Raw genomic sequence first — 14,220 nt, forward strand, 5'->3', positions numbered from 1 at the left:
AGCTCGGTGTCAGGGGAGCCAGCCTGTGGAGGACAAGTTGAGGGGGTCTTTGCCGACGATGCGGCTCACCAACTCCGGACTTTCCCTAGCAGCTTGCGTACCACCCCTCCCAGCTCCACCTCCTCCTTCTTCCCCTTCCACCCACCCACAAGCCCACCCCTCTCTTTGCTCTTCCCACACACACGTGCGCGCACGCACACGCACTCATACACGCACTGAATCTTGAATGCACAGGGATTGCAGCAACAGCAGCAATGTGAGATGGAGATCTCCGCTGCGTGTGTGAGTGGATGTTCCTGGTGAGTGCGGGGACGAGAGTGGATGAGTGTCAGTGATGCTTGAATAAGGTGTTTGAGGGAGAGCAGAGGGGGGGAGGAGATTGAAGTAAAAAGGCAAGAGGAAGAAAGGGGGGAATATATCACTGTGCATTGGAGACAATGTCTGCCTGCTTTTTCCCCTCTCCCATCTCGATAACCTGAATCTTTGCCGGATGTGCTACAACTACTCCAGCTGTCACTGCACTGGCTGCCTCTCTCTCGGTCCTCCCCTACCCTGTGAGCACTGCTCCAGAGGCTGGACGGCATCCTGGCACCCGGTAAATTCATGGATGAGCAACGGATCTACAGGGGATCTGAGCTTTCTTGTCCTTTTCACCTTTGATCTGTTTTCCAAGGTAAGACACTTTCTTGGATGTGTTTTTTGGGAGTTCCACACATATTCTTGTGCACTGCAGTAAGAGTTATTTGCTCTGACTACTAAAATTGCAACTAGATGAAAGTGTAAAGAAGCATCCTCTATAATTTAACAGATTTCTTTAAAACGCACTGCATATGCTCAATTTTTGTGACAAATCTTGTTGGAATAGAGAAGAGGATTGCTTTCAGAAAGACATCAAGAAATGCACAGATACTCTCAAAAAATAAAGACAGGTTTAGATTTTTCTTCACAGCCAAATGAGAAAAAATGATGAGTGGTAGAGTCATTTGACTTTGATTAATATCAACTCAACATGATGCATGTCTTTGTAGCTGCTGACAGACCTGCAGCGTCTGAGGCAAAGGCTGATTATCGAGATTGCTATACTTGTGGATTGCCAGGGCTTGATAGAGAAGAATATTGATGAGAGCTCACTAATAGACTATTGTGTATTCAACTGTAGCCGGCAGAGGATCTACTGTAGGAGAAACCCTCCACCTCTTGTCTTTTTTTATTTTTACACCAAGTTCTGTGAACTACAGAAATCTCCTGATGTGATTTTTAAGCTCAAACGTGATGAAAGCTAGTTTCAGACTTATCATGGCTAATATGTTTGATCTGGAGGACTCTAGGGTACAGCATTACACACAAGGCTGCACTTGTCTTTGGTCTCAGCTGTTGCCTCCACCCAAAACCTCTCTCCTTTTTGCTGGTCATTCCTTTACTACCTAATATCATGCACTGCTCTAAGTATGAGCTTGCTAAATGTGCATTCATCACAAAGTACACAACTAAACATACATAAAAAAAAATAGTTAATAGCTCTACGCTTTACATATCCATGACCTCCTTAAAGGTGGTACTCCATAAGAGGCGAGGGGGAATCATTTCTCATATCAACATTTTGAGCCTATTCTCCTAAAGGATCTATTTCACAGTCTGTGCTCTCATTCAAGACAAAGGAGATTGAAGATTATTTCATCCCAGTCCCCCATAATGGATACTGCAACTCGGTGATAAATGTTTAAAGCTAATAAAGTCATAAAGCAAACTTTCACAGGTCTTGCTCACAGCCCAAATAGACACATATAGCTCTAAGCAACAGCTGGAATGAAGATGATGTGCATGTCTTCTCTTAAAGGTACAGTTGGCACTGCTTTGAACCAAGTATGTAGGAAAAATATATCACTGCAACGGCCGCAATGTAATTGCTGCACGAACCCCACACTGGGACGACTCTGCAAAACGGAGTACATGCTGATCATGTACAAGAGAAGAAGGGAATACGATGCACTCCATCATCAGATTTCTTCAATTACACGTTCGGTGAAAGGTTGGTGTAGTATCACTGAAATTAATGCAAAAAAGTAAGATAAAGATTCCCTCTGCAAAGACGAGTCATTGCACAGCAGAATGCATATTAGATGATTCACATAATGACAAAGAATAAACAGATGTCTTAAAGCATTTTACCAAGACAATGAACTGAAACAGTCAAGACTGAGTCGTGCTTATGAAGCGTTCAGCATGCTGTAGAATATTAAGAAGTGTTTGGCCACCATCGTTACTTAACCAATAATGAGAGTGGCTAGACAGTGCTATTATATGTAAATATCCTAGTGATACAGTATTTACTATGTTGATGCAACCAGACAGGAATACAAGCTGAACCAAGCAAAGCTGCATCAATTTTCTCTTGTTCGTGACGGGGAAGAAATCATGATTCAGCACTGTTGCAGGCTTGCTATTGCATTGAAAATTGATCCAAGCCAACACTAAATGTCCTCATAAACAGATATGTTTCTACAGCATTCTGGCCACAATAATGGCAGACGTTGCTGTAGCTAAAGATGCGTTATTACCCTAAGCACACATACATTCAGCACTGCAGTTTGAAGAACTGAGGGGCAATTGGAGCAGACAACGTGGTCTGTCAGGGTACATAAGGAGATTTCAGAGGATTACTTTTGCAATTTTAGACGCAATGCATTATTCATAATCCTTTGGATAGCTGGGTCCAAATCAGGGAAGGACCTCAGGTCATTAGCAGAGATCGCTTGCTGTGAGGAGGAGGAGAAAAGAAGGCATCTGAGGAGGAAAAAGGAAATTCTCTTTAAACAGTCTTACTACATCCAGGTATCATAATAGTCTATTTCACACCCTCTCTGTATTTTACTTCCAACAATATTAACTCATTAAGGAGCTTTTCTTCATTTCTTTTTTTTTTGTTTTGTTGAACTGTCGTTTCGCTTCTTTACGTGCGACGTGGATGCATAAGGGAGTCACACGTGCTCAAAGAAGACTTCCTGCAAATGTGATTACCTTTTCACTGGTGTGAGATTGGGGTTTCTGAGTGTGAAATAGTATGATCTCATGTGAATCAGCCTTGAACATTTTTTTTTAAATCCGTGTAACCACTTCAACAAGCAACTTGACAAGCCAAAGTGCATAGCAAGCAACCATACCATGGCAACAAAATTCATCTGCTCCGTATTTCAAAACCACTGTATGTAAAGTCATGGGATACCATGTTGTTTTTGCATGATAAGGGTGAGCTGGTTCATTTGTTTACATACATGCCTTTTCTGGCTTTAAAGTATTCCAGTTCCTAAAGAATGGCTACAATTGCGACTAACAGTTGCCTTCTGAGACTGAGTTGTGCACAAGTAATCATGTGTTTTAAAATATTTTTATATTTTGTTACATCAGAACCACAATGCGTTATGCATATATTGGTATCTTTTGTAACAAAGCAACATACAAGTGTGCATAGTTACTAAATTACACATGTGAATCGATCCTTTTTAGAACCACCCGTCACTGCAGGTCTTTTAAATATGCGTTCAATTGCTTTACGCATTTAAATAAATTTTTATTTTCAAAATGCCTCAAGCTTAGTCAGCTTGGATAAGGAATGACTGTGAGCATCAAATTTGAAATATTGTGCTAGAAGAAGTCTCAGCAAACATTAATAATAAATAACTGCTTAGGATAATTATTTGTAAAACTGGTAAATTACACTGAAATTACCATGTCAGGGCACCATCAAGAGAACAATAGCCAAATCAGTTGTCAGTTGTTTTTTTATGAATAACTTACTGATATGGCTTAGTTTTTAAAATATGAAAGATACTAATCATATATGTACAGACAACTTCTTTTTTACATAAGTTTATTTAAAAAATAATTAAACGTTACAGTTAAATAGTTCATTCAACAAAGTTATTAAGTTAGTGAGAAAATAAAATAAAATTATGATGCTAAAACTTGTAAGGAAAAACCCCCAATAAAATCTAAAAATATAACCAACATAATGACGTAGTGATGTCACACTTCACTATGAATGGGATATATTAAGGAACCAGATTTTGTTTATGAGGAATGTATAGTATCTGTATTCATTATAACTAATTAACCTTCATTTACACCAAAATATGTTGTGGATTCTTCACACAACAGCAGAAATAAAAATTGGATAAAAATAAAATAACCCATTGAATAATATTATAGCTTTATCAGAATATCACAGTGTGCTATACATATGTATGCTTAAAGCCCATGGTATTGCATTAAGGAGCTTTGTCAGTGAGGCCTATTAGCTCTAGATGAATTTAAGAATGTACCATGATCAGAGATCAATCTTACAGCTCTGAAGTTTCCTTACACCAAACTACAGAGAGGTTTTATTTGCTTCCTGTCAATAATTCAGGAAGTGTCAATAACTCAACAATTGACACTTTAATTAAGGCCAGATGTTTGTGGCTTAAGCCTGGTAAAAACCAGTTATCTTTTCTACACTTTGCTTCGTACAGATGCTCTGGACTCTCATCTACTGAGAAACGATTGCTTAGATTCTGTCAAGGTTTTAAATTTTACCCTATGGCTAATGGCTAGCCACGACAAATTTAATGCGACCATTCGACGATATGAAACTTGCTGGAAATTGCTTGCGAGGTAAACGACCATCCCACACTGCGAAGCAAGAAGTGCTAAGCTGAACGATTAATGTTAATTCAATATTTCAAAGCGTGGCCAATATAATAGCCAGGCTAATGGAATGTGCAACTACTGTGCTGTTCATAGATTCTCCCACATAAGCCGTGGATCTCTGCAGCTCCTCCAGAGAAATCATGTGTGTTGTGGTTGCTTCTCTTATTATACCAGGTCTCTGCTGGACCTGGTATAGGTGGACACCAATGTATCTGTAGGTTTGCAGATGGTCCAAATTTATTACATTTGACATGATGGATTAAAATGTGCTTAGTATGTTCAAAGCTTATGACGATCCCACACTGCTTTCAACTTCCCAACTGAATTGTCTATTTTTTTCTTTGGTCTTATTTCCAATTTTCAAACTGAGATCTTCACTGAACAGCTCGATTTCTATTCAGAGTAACTTACCTGAAGATTGTTGACTGAAGGCAACTGGCTGAATGGTATTCAAAAAGTGAAGACAAATACATATGCATACCACATAATTGAGATTATTTGCAAAACACTTTGGATCCTGTGTAGCACTTTTCGCTCTCTTCACAGTTTTGTATTGGTCCACAACAAACAACCCCAGTAGCATAAGTTTGTGGTTGTCAAATGATAAAATGTAGAAATAAGTTTTGGGAACATCAGTGTTCTTTCAAGACATTATATATATATATGGTGCCTTCAAAAGTCAGAGCTAAGAGTTAGGTTGGTATGGGCAGATTGCACGGTGATCCACAAGGCAGGAGTCCTGCAAAAAGTACAGTCCCCTGCCTTCTGTTATCTGCTCCAGTTCTGCTTTTGTGTGTGTTTATGCCCCGTGTGAGCGGGCGCGCCTTAAGAATCCGGGAAACGTGTCTCTTTGAAAAGGTGAATACAAGGCCCACACACAACAACACTTTCTTTTCGTTTCTTCCCTTTCTCATAGTCAGAGCTGCCTAAGAAGAGAAAAAAAAAAAAGAAAAAGAAAAAAAGAAAAAACACCCACATATGAATAAAAAAGCAACAGAGTTACACAGAACAAAGTCAGTTTGGACAACATCGAAGAGCGTGCATCCTTTTAAAACGATCCTGACTAAGCATTTTCTTTGTAAATGTCCTACATATTAGAAATTATCATTATGGCAATCTAGTCATCTTTTTATAACTTTCTAAGAGATGGTAAAATGGACAGTAACGAAAACATCTCTTCGGTGTCAGTGTCTCATCAGAACAATCACATTGATGGATTTACAATGTCGCGGGATGATAGAACATAATTACTTTCGGGGGAGCAACAACACCATGAATAGCTTGCTTTTGTGTGGTTATAAATGATTCATTGGGGTTTATTTATCACGTGCTGTCTTGTCATATGAAAATGATTAACCAGCTCTTTCGGGTGTTTCCCTTCAACCATATCAGACATCATTTCATTTCCTCATGCTGCTTGATATATTTCATGCACTTAAAATAGGAAATACTTTGTACCAGCTGAGTCAGAAAATTTGAGTTTTTTTTATGGGTGTTTTTAGGTATGGATGTCAGAAAAAAAGAGGAAAAGAAAGGAAGAAATAACTTCTCAGAATTGTCTATGAGTGACATTTTGTAGCTATTTTATGATACCAAATGTGTTGATGATTTATTATTATTGCTGTGGACAACTTTCACCTTTATTTGACCTTAATTTAATCAGGTTATGTCCTACTGAGAAAATACATTCTCAGCTAAAGGAACAATATGTCCCAACATTAAATACAATCATAAAAGTTATATACAAAACAACAGTACAAAAAAGTCAAAATGTGTAAATAATAATTAATTGTAACACTAAGGTCAAACAAAAGCATGATATTTAAGTTGCCCCCAAAGGAATCAGATAGTTTAGTTTACTTTTGGAGATGATTCCAAGCTAATGTTGCAGAGAAAGAGAAAACTTCTTTCCCCTTATGTTGGGCGGACTGAGGGAACTCAGAGAGTGATGATATCTTGGGATCTGAGGCTGTGACTGATGTGTTTGGGTGACATAGGAAGATAAGTATGAGGGCAACATACCAACAATTGATTTGTAAATATAAGTGTACCAATATAAACTGCATGTCAAAAGCCATGCAATAATTAAAGGATACAAAGTGCAAAGATGAATAACATGTTCCAATTATTTAGCATAGTGCCTTGTGCTAACTACACAAAAAAATCTTCACTAAACATCCACTTTGGACTTTTTAGGATCTTTTCTGTTTGTGGAGTTTACCAAAGTGTTTCACTAATGTATCCATTAAGTATCGGATAATTCAGCTCAGTTTTCTTCATGATTTGTTAATTGTTTGTAACGACAACTGAATTACACACGCTTTTTCTTGCTCCATGATGTAAATGCTTTTGTCTAAAAGAATTGCAATTATAGGAGCTTGCGGTGCTGTCTTCAGGTCACTTTCTCTTGGCTGTCAGGTTTGTCTCAGTTGACTGTAACCTTGAAATCTGCATCTGGATCTGGAACAAAATAGATGATAGTGACCTGTTTCAGCTATTTATGAGGCCCTCAAGGCTGTAGAAGATCACAAAAATAGAACTTTAAGATAACAGTTTGTGTGCTTCAACATTATTTTATTAGTCAAATCAAATCACTTCTTATTTGTATAGTGTCAAATCATATGAGTGTTCAATATTATTTAATTTTAAGAAGTACTCATTAAATACAGAGAAAGCTATAAAATTTTAACAGTTTAATAGGCAGTTTTATTAATACATTCTTGAGGACTCCCATTATCTTGGCTTGGCCCAAAAGGAAAATGAGTTTGGCACCAAAGATATAGATTGAGTTTTGCTGGATATTTTTGATATATTTAATTTTTTCTTTTGTATTTATGTAGAACTTAGCAATGTACTTTTGCACTGAAATGTAAACACATTCCTAGATGTTTAGCATAAACTAAAGGAACTTGTATCTTGGGAGATAGATTCATAAATAATGCACTTCAGTTTTAGCTTTTTTATCATGCTCCATTGACAGAGATATGAGCTTTTAAACATGTTACAATTTTTTTTATTTCATTTTTTTGTAATAAATAAATAATGCTTTGGATGCTGGGGGGGACTCTTTGTTGCTAAGCGTTTCTTAATCTTTCTAATTGATCCCTATATGTTCTTTTTTTTAATCTCTGTTTTCTTTTTTTAAACAGAGATTAAGGTCATTTCATTCATCCAGCTCCCTTTAAAATGTGATCACTGAGCATGCACTGTTCATATTTTGTGTCTAGTTTTTGACCTCACCACTCCACTCAGCACAGCTGAGGTCCGGGGAGTGATGATAATAAATTTCCCCCCGGGGACTTTCAGCGCCTACAGGTGGATACAGATGGAGGAGCTCAACACCAGTTATTATTGTAGAGTGTAGCATGTGTGGGCCACAGCTGCTCCGAGGCCATTTCTTCTGCTGGCGGGTACCTTTAACCACAGGAGGAATATATTATATAGTAAACACCTTTAGCTAGGAGGCTAAGCACCAAGCACCCTCCAGCCATTTCTTAGAAAAAAACCTCGAACAACTATGGAGAATATACCATTAGAATGCTCAACGTAGCAGCTCGCAAAGCTTAAAAACGCTGAAAAGGTTTCTTGAAAAGCAAGTGGATGCTGGAGTAAAATGTAAGCAATGGGTGGCTGATTGTACTGTAGTACAGCAGTGAGAAGAAATTCGATGCATCTAAGATATAAAAAGCAGCAAAGCAAAACGTCTTGTAAGCACCTAGATTTCAGTCTGAACATTTATCTAATGTGTTCCTTCACATCCACTTTATGTGAAGCTATATATATATATATATATATATATATATATATATATATATATATATATATATATATATATATACATATATATATATATATATATATATATATATATATATATATATATATATATATATATATATATATATATATATATATATATATATATATATATATATATATATATATATATATAATTTTTTTTTCCATGTCAATGTTACATTAAATCATGAAGTAACTGGTACACCAATATTTCTGAGAGGTCAGATTTTACAGTGATCCCCAAAGACCACATCATCTTAGTCAGTACTGCTTCAGACATGTAAATACTGCTCTTCCACCACAGCATTAATAAGTGAAATAAATGTGTCACAAACATTACATTATTAACATTACTGCGATTTTATGATACACTGAAGCACACATAGCTATACATGCTCATCGCATGTTATCTTAACAGCTGACGGATTTAGCAGTATTAGACAGCGTTAACAGCAAACTCTCCTCCTAACCCGAGTTGTGCATAGGAGTCTATAAACAGTTTTTAAATAATGGCAGAACCAGCGCGGCTGGCAGTGTTTAGGTAATTATTATTCCAGAAAGGTCTCGAAGCAAATCATCAAACAGTTGGCAAGAAAGCTACATTGCGAGATGCCACTGCATGGGCAAAGGCTTTAAGTATTTGTGGAGTTGAGCAGAACAGAACAACAATGCCAGCGGTGAAGAGAAAACTCTTTTGTCTCTGTTTTATGTTCTCATAAAAACAGAGGAAACTAAACATTATGTGGGCTTATCAAATGCATTCAGGTTTGTAGTCTTAGATCAGACTGGCTACTTTCCACAAGCAGCTCTATGTGATAGACCAACATAAATGTAAGTATGGTTGGAAAAAAGACAGATATACACTTTTAAAAATGCTAGATATTTTAAATGAATATGTATTGTGTATACTATTGTTTATATATATATATATATATATATATATATATATATATATATATATATATATATATATATATATAATTTTTTTTTTTCTTAATATACTTTGAAATTTGTGGTTTTAGTAAGACAAGATGTGGAAAGGTATTAACGGTTTTGCAAGACAGTGATGTCATGTAAGCATCCAATACAGACAAAAAAATTATACATCTAGCAAAAAATTGCTGTGGTGCCAAAAGTCTGCTGTTTCCAAAAGATATAAAATTTCATAATAAAAAGAGGCATATAAAAAGGAAACAAAATAAGGACAAACTCTGGTTTTACAGAGTTGGTCAGCTGTAAACCTCAAGGGTTCTTACTTAGTTTCTTTATTCCATAAAATATTAACTCTAGTTTACAAAAAGATCAATTTTTGTTTATGAAGTAACATGCAACACTCAAACTACTTTTTCTTCTCATTTCAGGAAATATGGTGAGCAAAGAGGACACGACATGCATTGTTTTGTCAAATTCAGATGATTCAGACTCAGAGGAGGGACCTTCACACACGTCACACTCTGGAGCAGATTCAAGCGGGCAAGAGGTGAAAAAGAGAAACAAAGCCTTGCAAGTACGTTTCAAAGATATCTGTGAAGCTCAGAAAGAGCAGCGGGGAAGACATTCAAGGTCTATTTCCTGCAAGGTAACGCATAGAAAGTACATGACCATGCCGGCTAGGCGCTCAATTCCGAATGTAACCAGGAGCACTGGTGTCCAGACCTCACCAGACCTCACTAAGCGATACAAAACATTTCCTTTCGAGAGGAAAAAAGGACACACATTTAAACATACAGCCATGGTAGAAGATTACAGACGACAAAACAATGGTTTTTTGAGTGACATAAAGACAGGGGGAGACGATGGGCAGCCGGTTGGAGAATCCTCCAAGTATAAGGGTAAGATTATAGGACAGACAAAAGCCCTGCTTCATCACACGGATGACAGCAGTGGCACGGAGGATTTGCTGTCGAGTGCCAACTGTGTGGATGGACCTTCATATCCAGACTCCTCACGTTTTACAGAAGAGGGACATTCGAGTGAGCAGTCTTCTAAAAATGAACCGGAGTACCAAATGTGTGGGAAGTGGACTAAACACAAAGGATTACTCAAAGATGACACTGACCCTAGTTCATCCGCAAAGCGCCAGCTGAGAGACTCTGAGTTCTCAGGACACAAGCCAAAGAGCACTGGCCCTGTAGCGTGGAACTCTTTGACACAAGTGGACGCCATAGGAAGTCCCTCGGTGAGCTGTAAACGGAAAAAGGGTGCACAACTAAATGAGCATCAGTCTCAGACTTTTCCTCATAGTGTTAAATGCTCGGTGCAGTCGCAAGGGCAGTGTCGGACAAGGCATGCGTCAGCCTCCTCTAAACTGCAGAGGACTGCTAAGGGGGATGAGAGCTTTCCACCAGGAGGCATACAAGCTCCAGGCTTGGGGAGCAGCCAGCAGATAATACCCTTATCTGGAGACAAGGATATGAAAGCACAGCTGCAGGCCATGGAGAATCTCATCAGCTCAAGCCAGGAGACCATCAAGGTTCTTCTTGGAGTTATTCAGGAGCTGGAGAAAGGAGAAGCACAGAGGGAAGGGTAAGTACAGTGCAGTTAATTGTGCAATTTTATAGCAGCAAAGTTCAAAGCAGCAAAGTACCGATTAAATGAAGTTTATGCAAAGTTTTGTGCAACACACAGATAATTTTTAAAGCAGGATCATAATAAAATGTTATGGATTTACTAATTATTTCTTATTGCCATGCATCATTGGAAATAAACATGATACTTCCAAGTAATTTCTGGTATCAAGACACATAACAACATCAATCAAGACTTTCACAAGGGCACAAAATCCAACTGGGAAGCTTGTAAATGACACTCTATTTTCTCATCATGACTAGTAACTGCATAATCTGACTTAATTTGAACTTGTTTCAGAAGACAAAAATAAAGCATTATCTCACTGACAACCCTTACAGAAAAATCCCAGGAATGTTGCATGTAGAAATCACATGATAACCATATGTAATTATTTAAGTCACTTTAAAAATCACATGTATAATTGTAGATTTGGAATTATTCATGATGAAAAATAAGGAATAGTTCAACCACCCAAGAGCAACAGGTCATATTTTTTTCTGAATTAAGGAATTTAAAACCAAGCAAAGAAGGCATTTTTTTATTGAAAATATTTTTGTATCATTGCATGGTGAAATGAAACCCTCTCCCAGTTATGCCAGTCTTTAGTTCTCTAGCAGCTGATTCTACTTAAGTTAACTTTTACTTATATTCAGAGTGATGTGTTCGTAATTTGCAACAAATTAAACATAAAACAAGATTTATTGGTTATTTGGCATTGTATCGAAGGATCTACTCAAACTCAGCAGAAATTTTTGCGAATACCAATTCCAAAGATATCCCTTCTTATCCCTCCGTCCTTCATTCTGTAAATGAAACATTCTAATAAGATCTTTAAATATAAATTCCTTAGGAGAAATGCAAGCTCAGCTTCTACTACTCAAACTTTTGAATGTGCCCCTGAAAAGCTGAACTTTTTTAGGCTAAAAAAATCATAGTAGTCTCTGCGGTCCCACATGTTACCTTGAAGAAGCGTAAGGTTAAGGGTCAATACTTAGGCACGAGCCTTAGGTGAGAATTTGTTTGGGTAGAGGCTTGAAATCAAAACTTTCAAAACTTCCTTTTGTAAAATGTTCAAGTCACAAAATGGAAAAATTAAATAATAATAATAGTTATCTTCTGTCACTCATAGAAACTTGATGCTTGTGAATGCTGGATACAATGTGTGTTTGGGGTGCAGAAAAACACACAAAAACTTTTCTTCTATTTCTACTATTCCTTTATACTTGTGTTCCTATTAACACTAGTAAAGATGTGAAGTACAGATCCACTTTTAATTCATGAACTTTGGCCAGCATTCTCTTTAAATTCCAACACTCAAAGCCAAACTTCAATGAATTTGCTTACAGTAATAATGACTGTGACGTTTCACATAGTTACAACATAGGTGCATCTTATGTTATTTGACTTGTTTTTACTACCTTGTAAAGCTGCAGTTGGATTCAAACCACGTTATTAACTTAAGTCACTCTAGTAACGTCAAGGCTATATTAAATATTTTGAGCTATAGAAAAGACTAGTTTGCGTTAAAAAATTACCTCTCCTCAGTGATCAGTTTTAAATCCTAAAAGAAAGTAGCAATCAACATACTTTTTTTTTTTTTTTTTCTACCTGACATGCAGGGATTTCTGGGGAAGCTAGATAAAAGAAACTGGACTACTCTCCAATTAACTGGTGACAGGTGAGGGTTTCAGAATTGGGCTTTTTTTTTCTTGGTTGATTCCTGAGTTTTGTTTTGTTCTGAATAATACTTTGTTGGTTCTTCAGGTTCTTATCTTTGTTTTTGCCCAAACCCACTTTGTTTTGTTTTTTTAATATACTTAGTTTTAAGTATTGGCTCCTTAGTCCTTATTCCCTGTCCATTTGTCACACGTGTCCTGGATCAGTGCATCGGTTTCTCATGTTTACAGCAGCTCAGGTAAATTTCCATTTTTCCATTGTCCATTTATCAAGCGCATATTGTAATGGCTTCTTGCCTTAACTAACTTATTTTTGTCCGGGAAAATGCTATTATACATTATTTTGTTGATTCTTCTTTAAGGGCACCTTTTGTTTTAATTTCTTTAGACATTGTTCACCACAACTCCCTCCGGAGATCTGATTATTTTGCATGCTCATTTTTTTTTTTGTCCTGTCCTGTTTCTGGCACACCGACCCAAAGATCATTTCAAAACTGCATAAAAATGCACGATTGCAAAGACTGTAGGCTTTCCGACGAAGAATACAGGCACTACCCTAGAGAGAAACATAAACGCAAAAGTCAGAAGGTTAATATTATAAAAATGTTAGAAAGAAACTCATTCCTTAAGAGAAATAGAGCACAAGGGTTAGGCTGGTAAAATCAAAACAAAACAACAAAAGAAGAAAACAGCTACATCAGTGATCAATGGTTATAAATATGTGATGCATTGGAAATCTGAGAATCAGAAAAGGACAACCTCAAGCTGTTCTTTCATTGGAACCTGAATATTAAGCAAGCGAGAATGAAACCAACTTTTTGTTGCAAAATTGCAATAAAATATTTATTTCCTGAAAGATAAAATCATGACACTCTTTTGCAATTAGAAGAAATTAGGAACTAAATATGCTGTTGGGCAACTTTAAATGAAGGGCAAGATGTTTTTGCTTTGTGTCTGCTGTTTATGGTTTCACTTCTTGTCAGACTGGCATACTGGACATTAAAAGTCTTTGTGTAATGATCTTCAAGGTATTCCTGAGCTTGTTTTACAAGGCCAAAAGCTGTTTTTATCGGAAAGAGACCATCATAAAAGAATACTATGGGTACATTTATGTATTTAATTTGATGATGTTTTATAGTTATGCTTGAATAAATAACAGGACTCATTTTATAATTATAACATGATTATGCATGATTTGTGAAACTCCACATAAAGTGGACATATTTATATTTAAAGTGTTTGCAAATTGGGAACAAAGTTGAACTGAAGTGAAATTCTTTGATGGTATGCACAAACCTGGCCAATAAAACTGATTTTGATTTTGGTAAGAAATAATAATTTACTTTTGTCTGCATTTTAAGTTGACTGTAAACCTTCTCTAATACTCTAATTTTATTCAAAATACAATGTGTGCTACATATTAAGAGTGATATTTACATTGCCTAACTAATGTTGTAGAACTTTGTTCACAGCCAGGCTCTTAAAGCAA

General features: G+C 36.7%; 1 protein-coding gene across 1 annotated transcript in view; it reads left to right on the forward strand.

The window, feature by feature from the left end:
* The first annotated feature begins 252 nt into the window (after positions 1-252).
* Positions 253-14,220, forward strand: part of insyn2ab (inhibitory synaptic factor 2Ab) — a 40,902-nt gene continuing 26,934 nt past the window's right edge. Inside the window, exons 1-2 of the mRNA XM_055030217.1 lie at positions 253-673; positions 9,846-11,010. Of these exons, the coding sequence (XP_054886192.1) occupies positions 9,851-11,010 (1,160 nt within the window). The 5' untranslated portion in view covers positions 253-673; positions 9,846-9,850. The remainder of the gene's footprint in view (positions 674-9,845; positions 11,011-14,220) is intronic.

This window comes from Poeciliopsis prolifica, unplaced genomic scaffold, assembly GCF_027474105.1.
Source record: "Poeciliopsis prolifica strain line A6 unplaced genomic scaffold, Auburn_PproV2 SCAFFOLD005, whole genome shotgun sequence".
In the NCBI taxonomy this organism is placed as follows: Eukaryota; Metazoa; Chordata; class Actinopteri; order Cyprinodontiformes; family Poeciliidae; genus Poeciliopsis; species Poeciliopsis prolifica.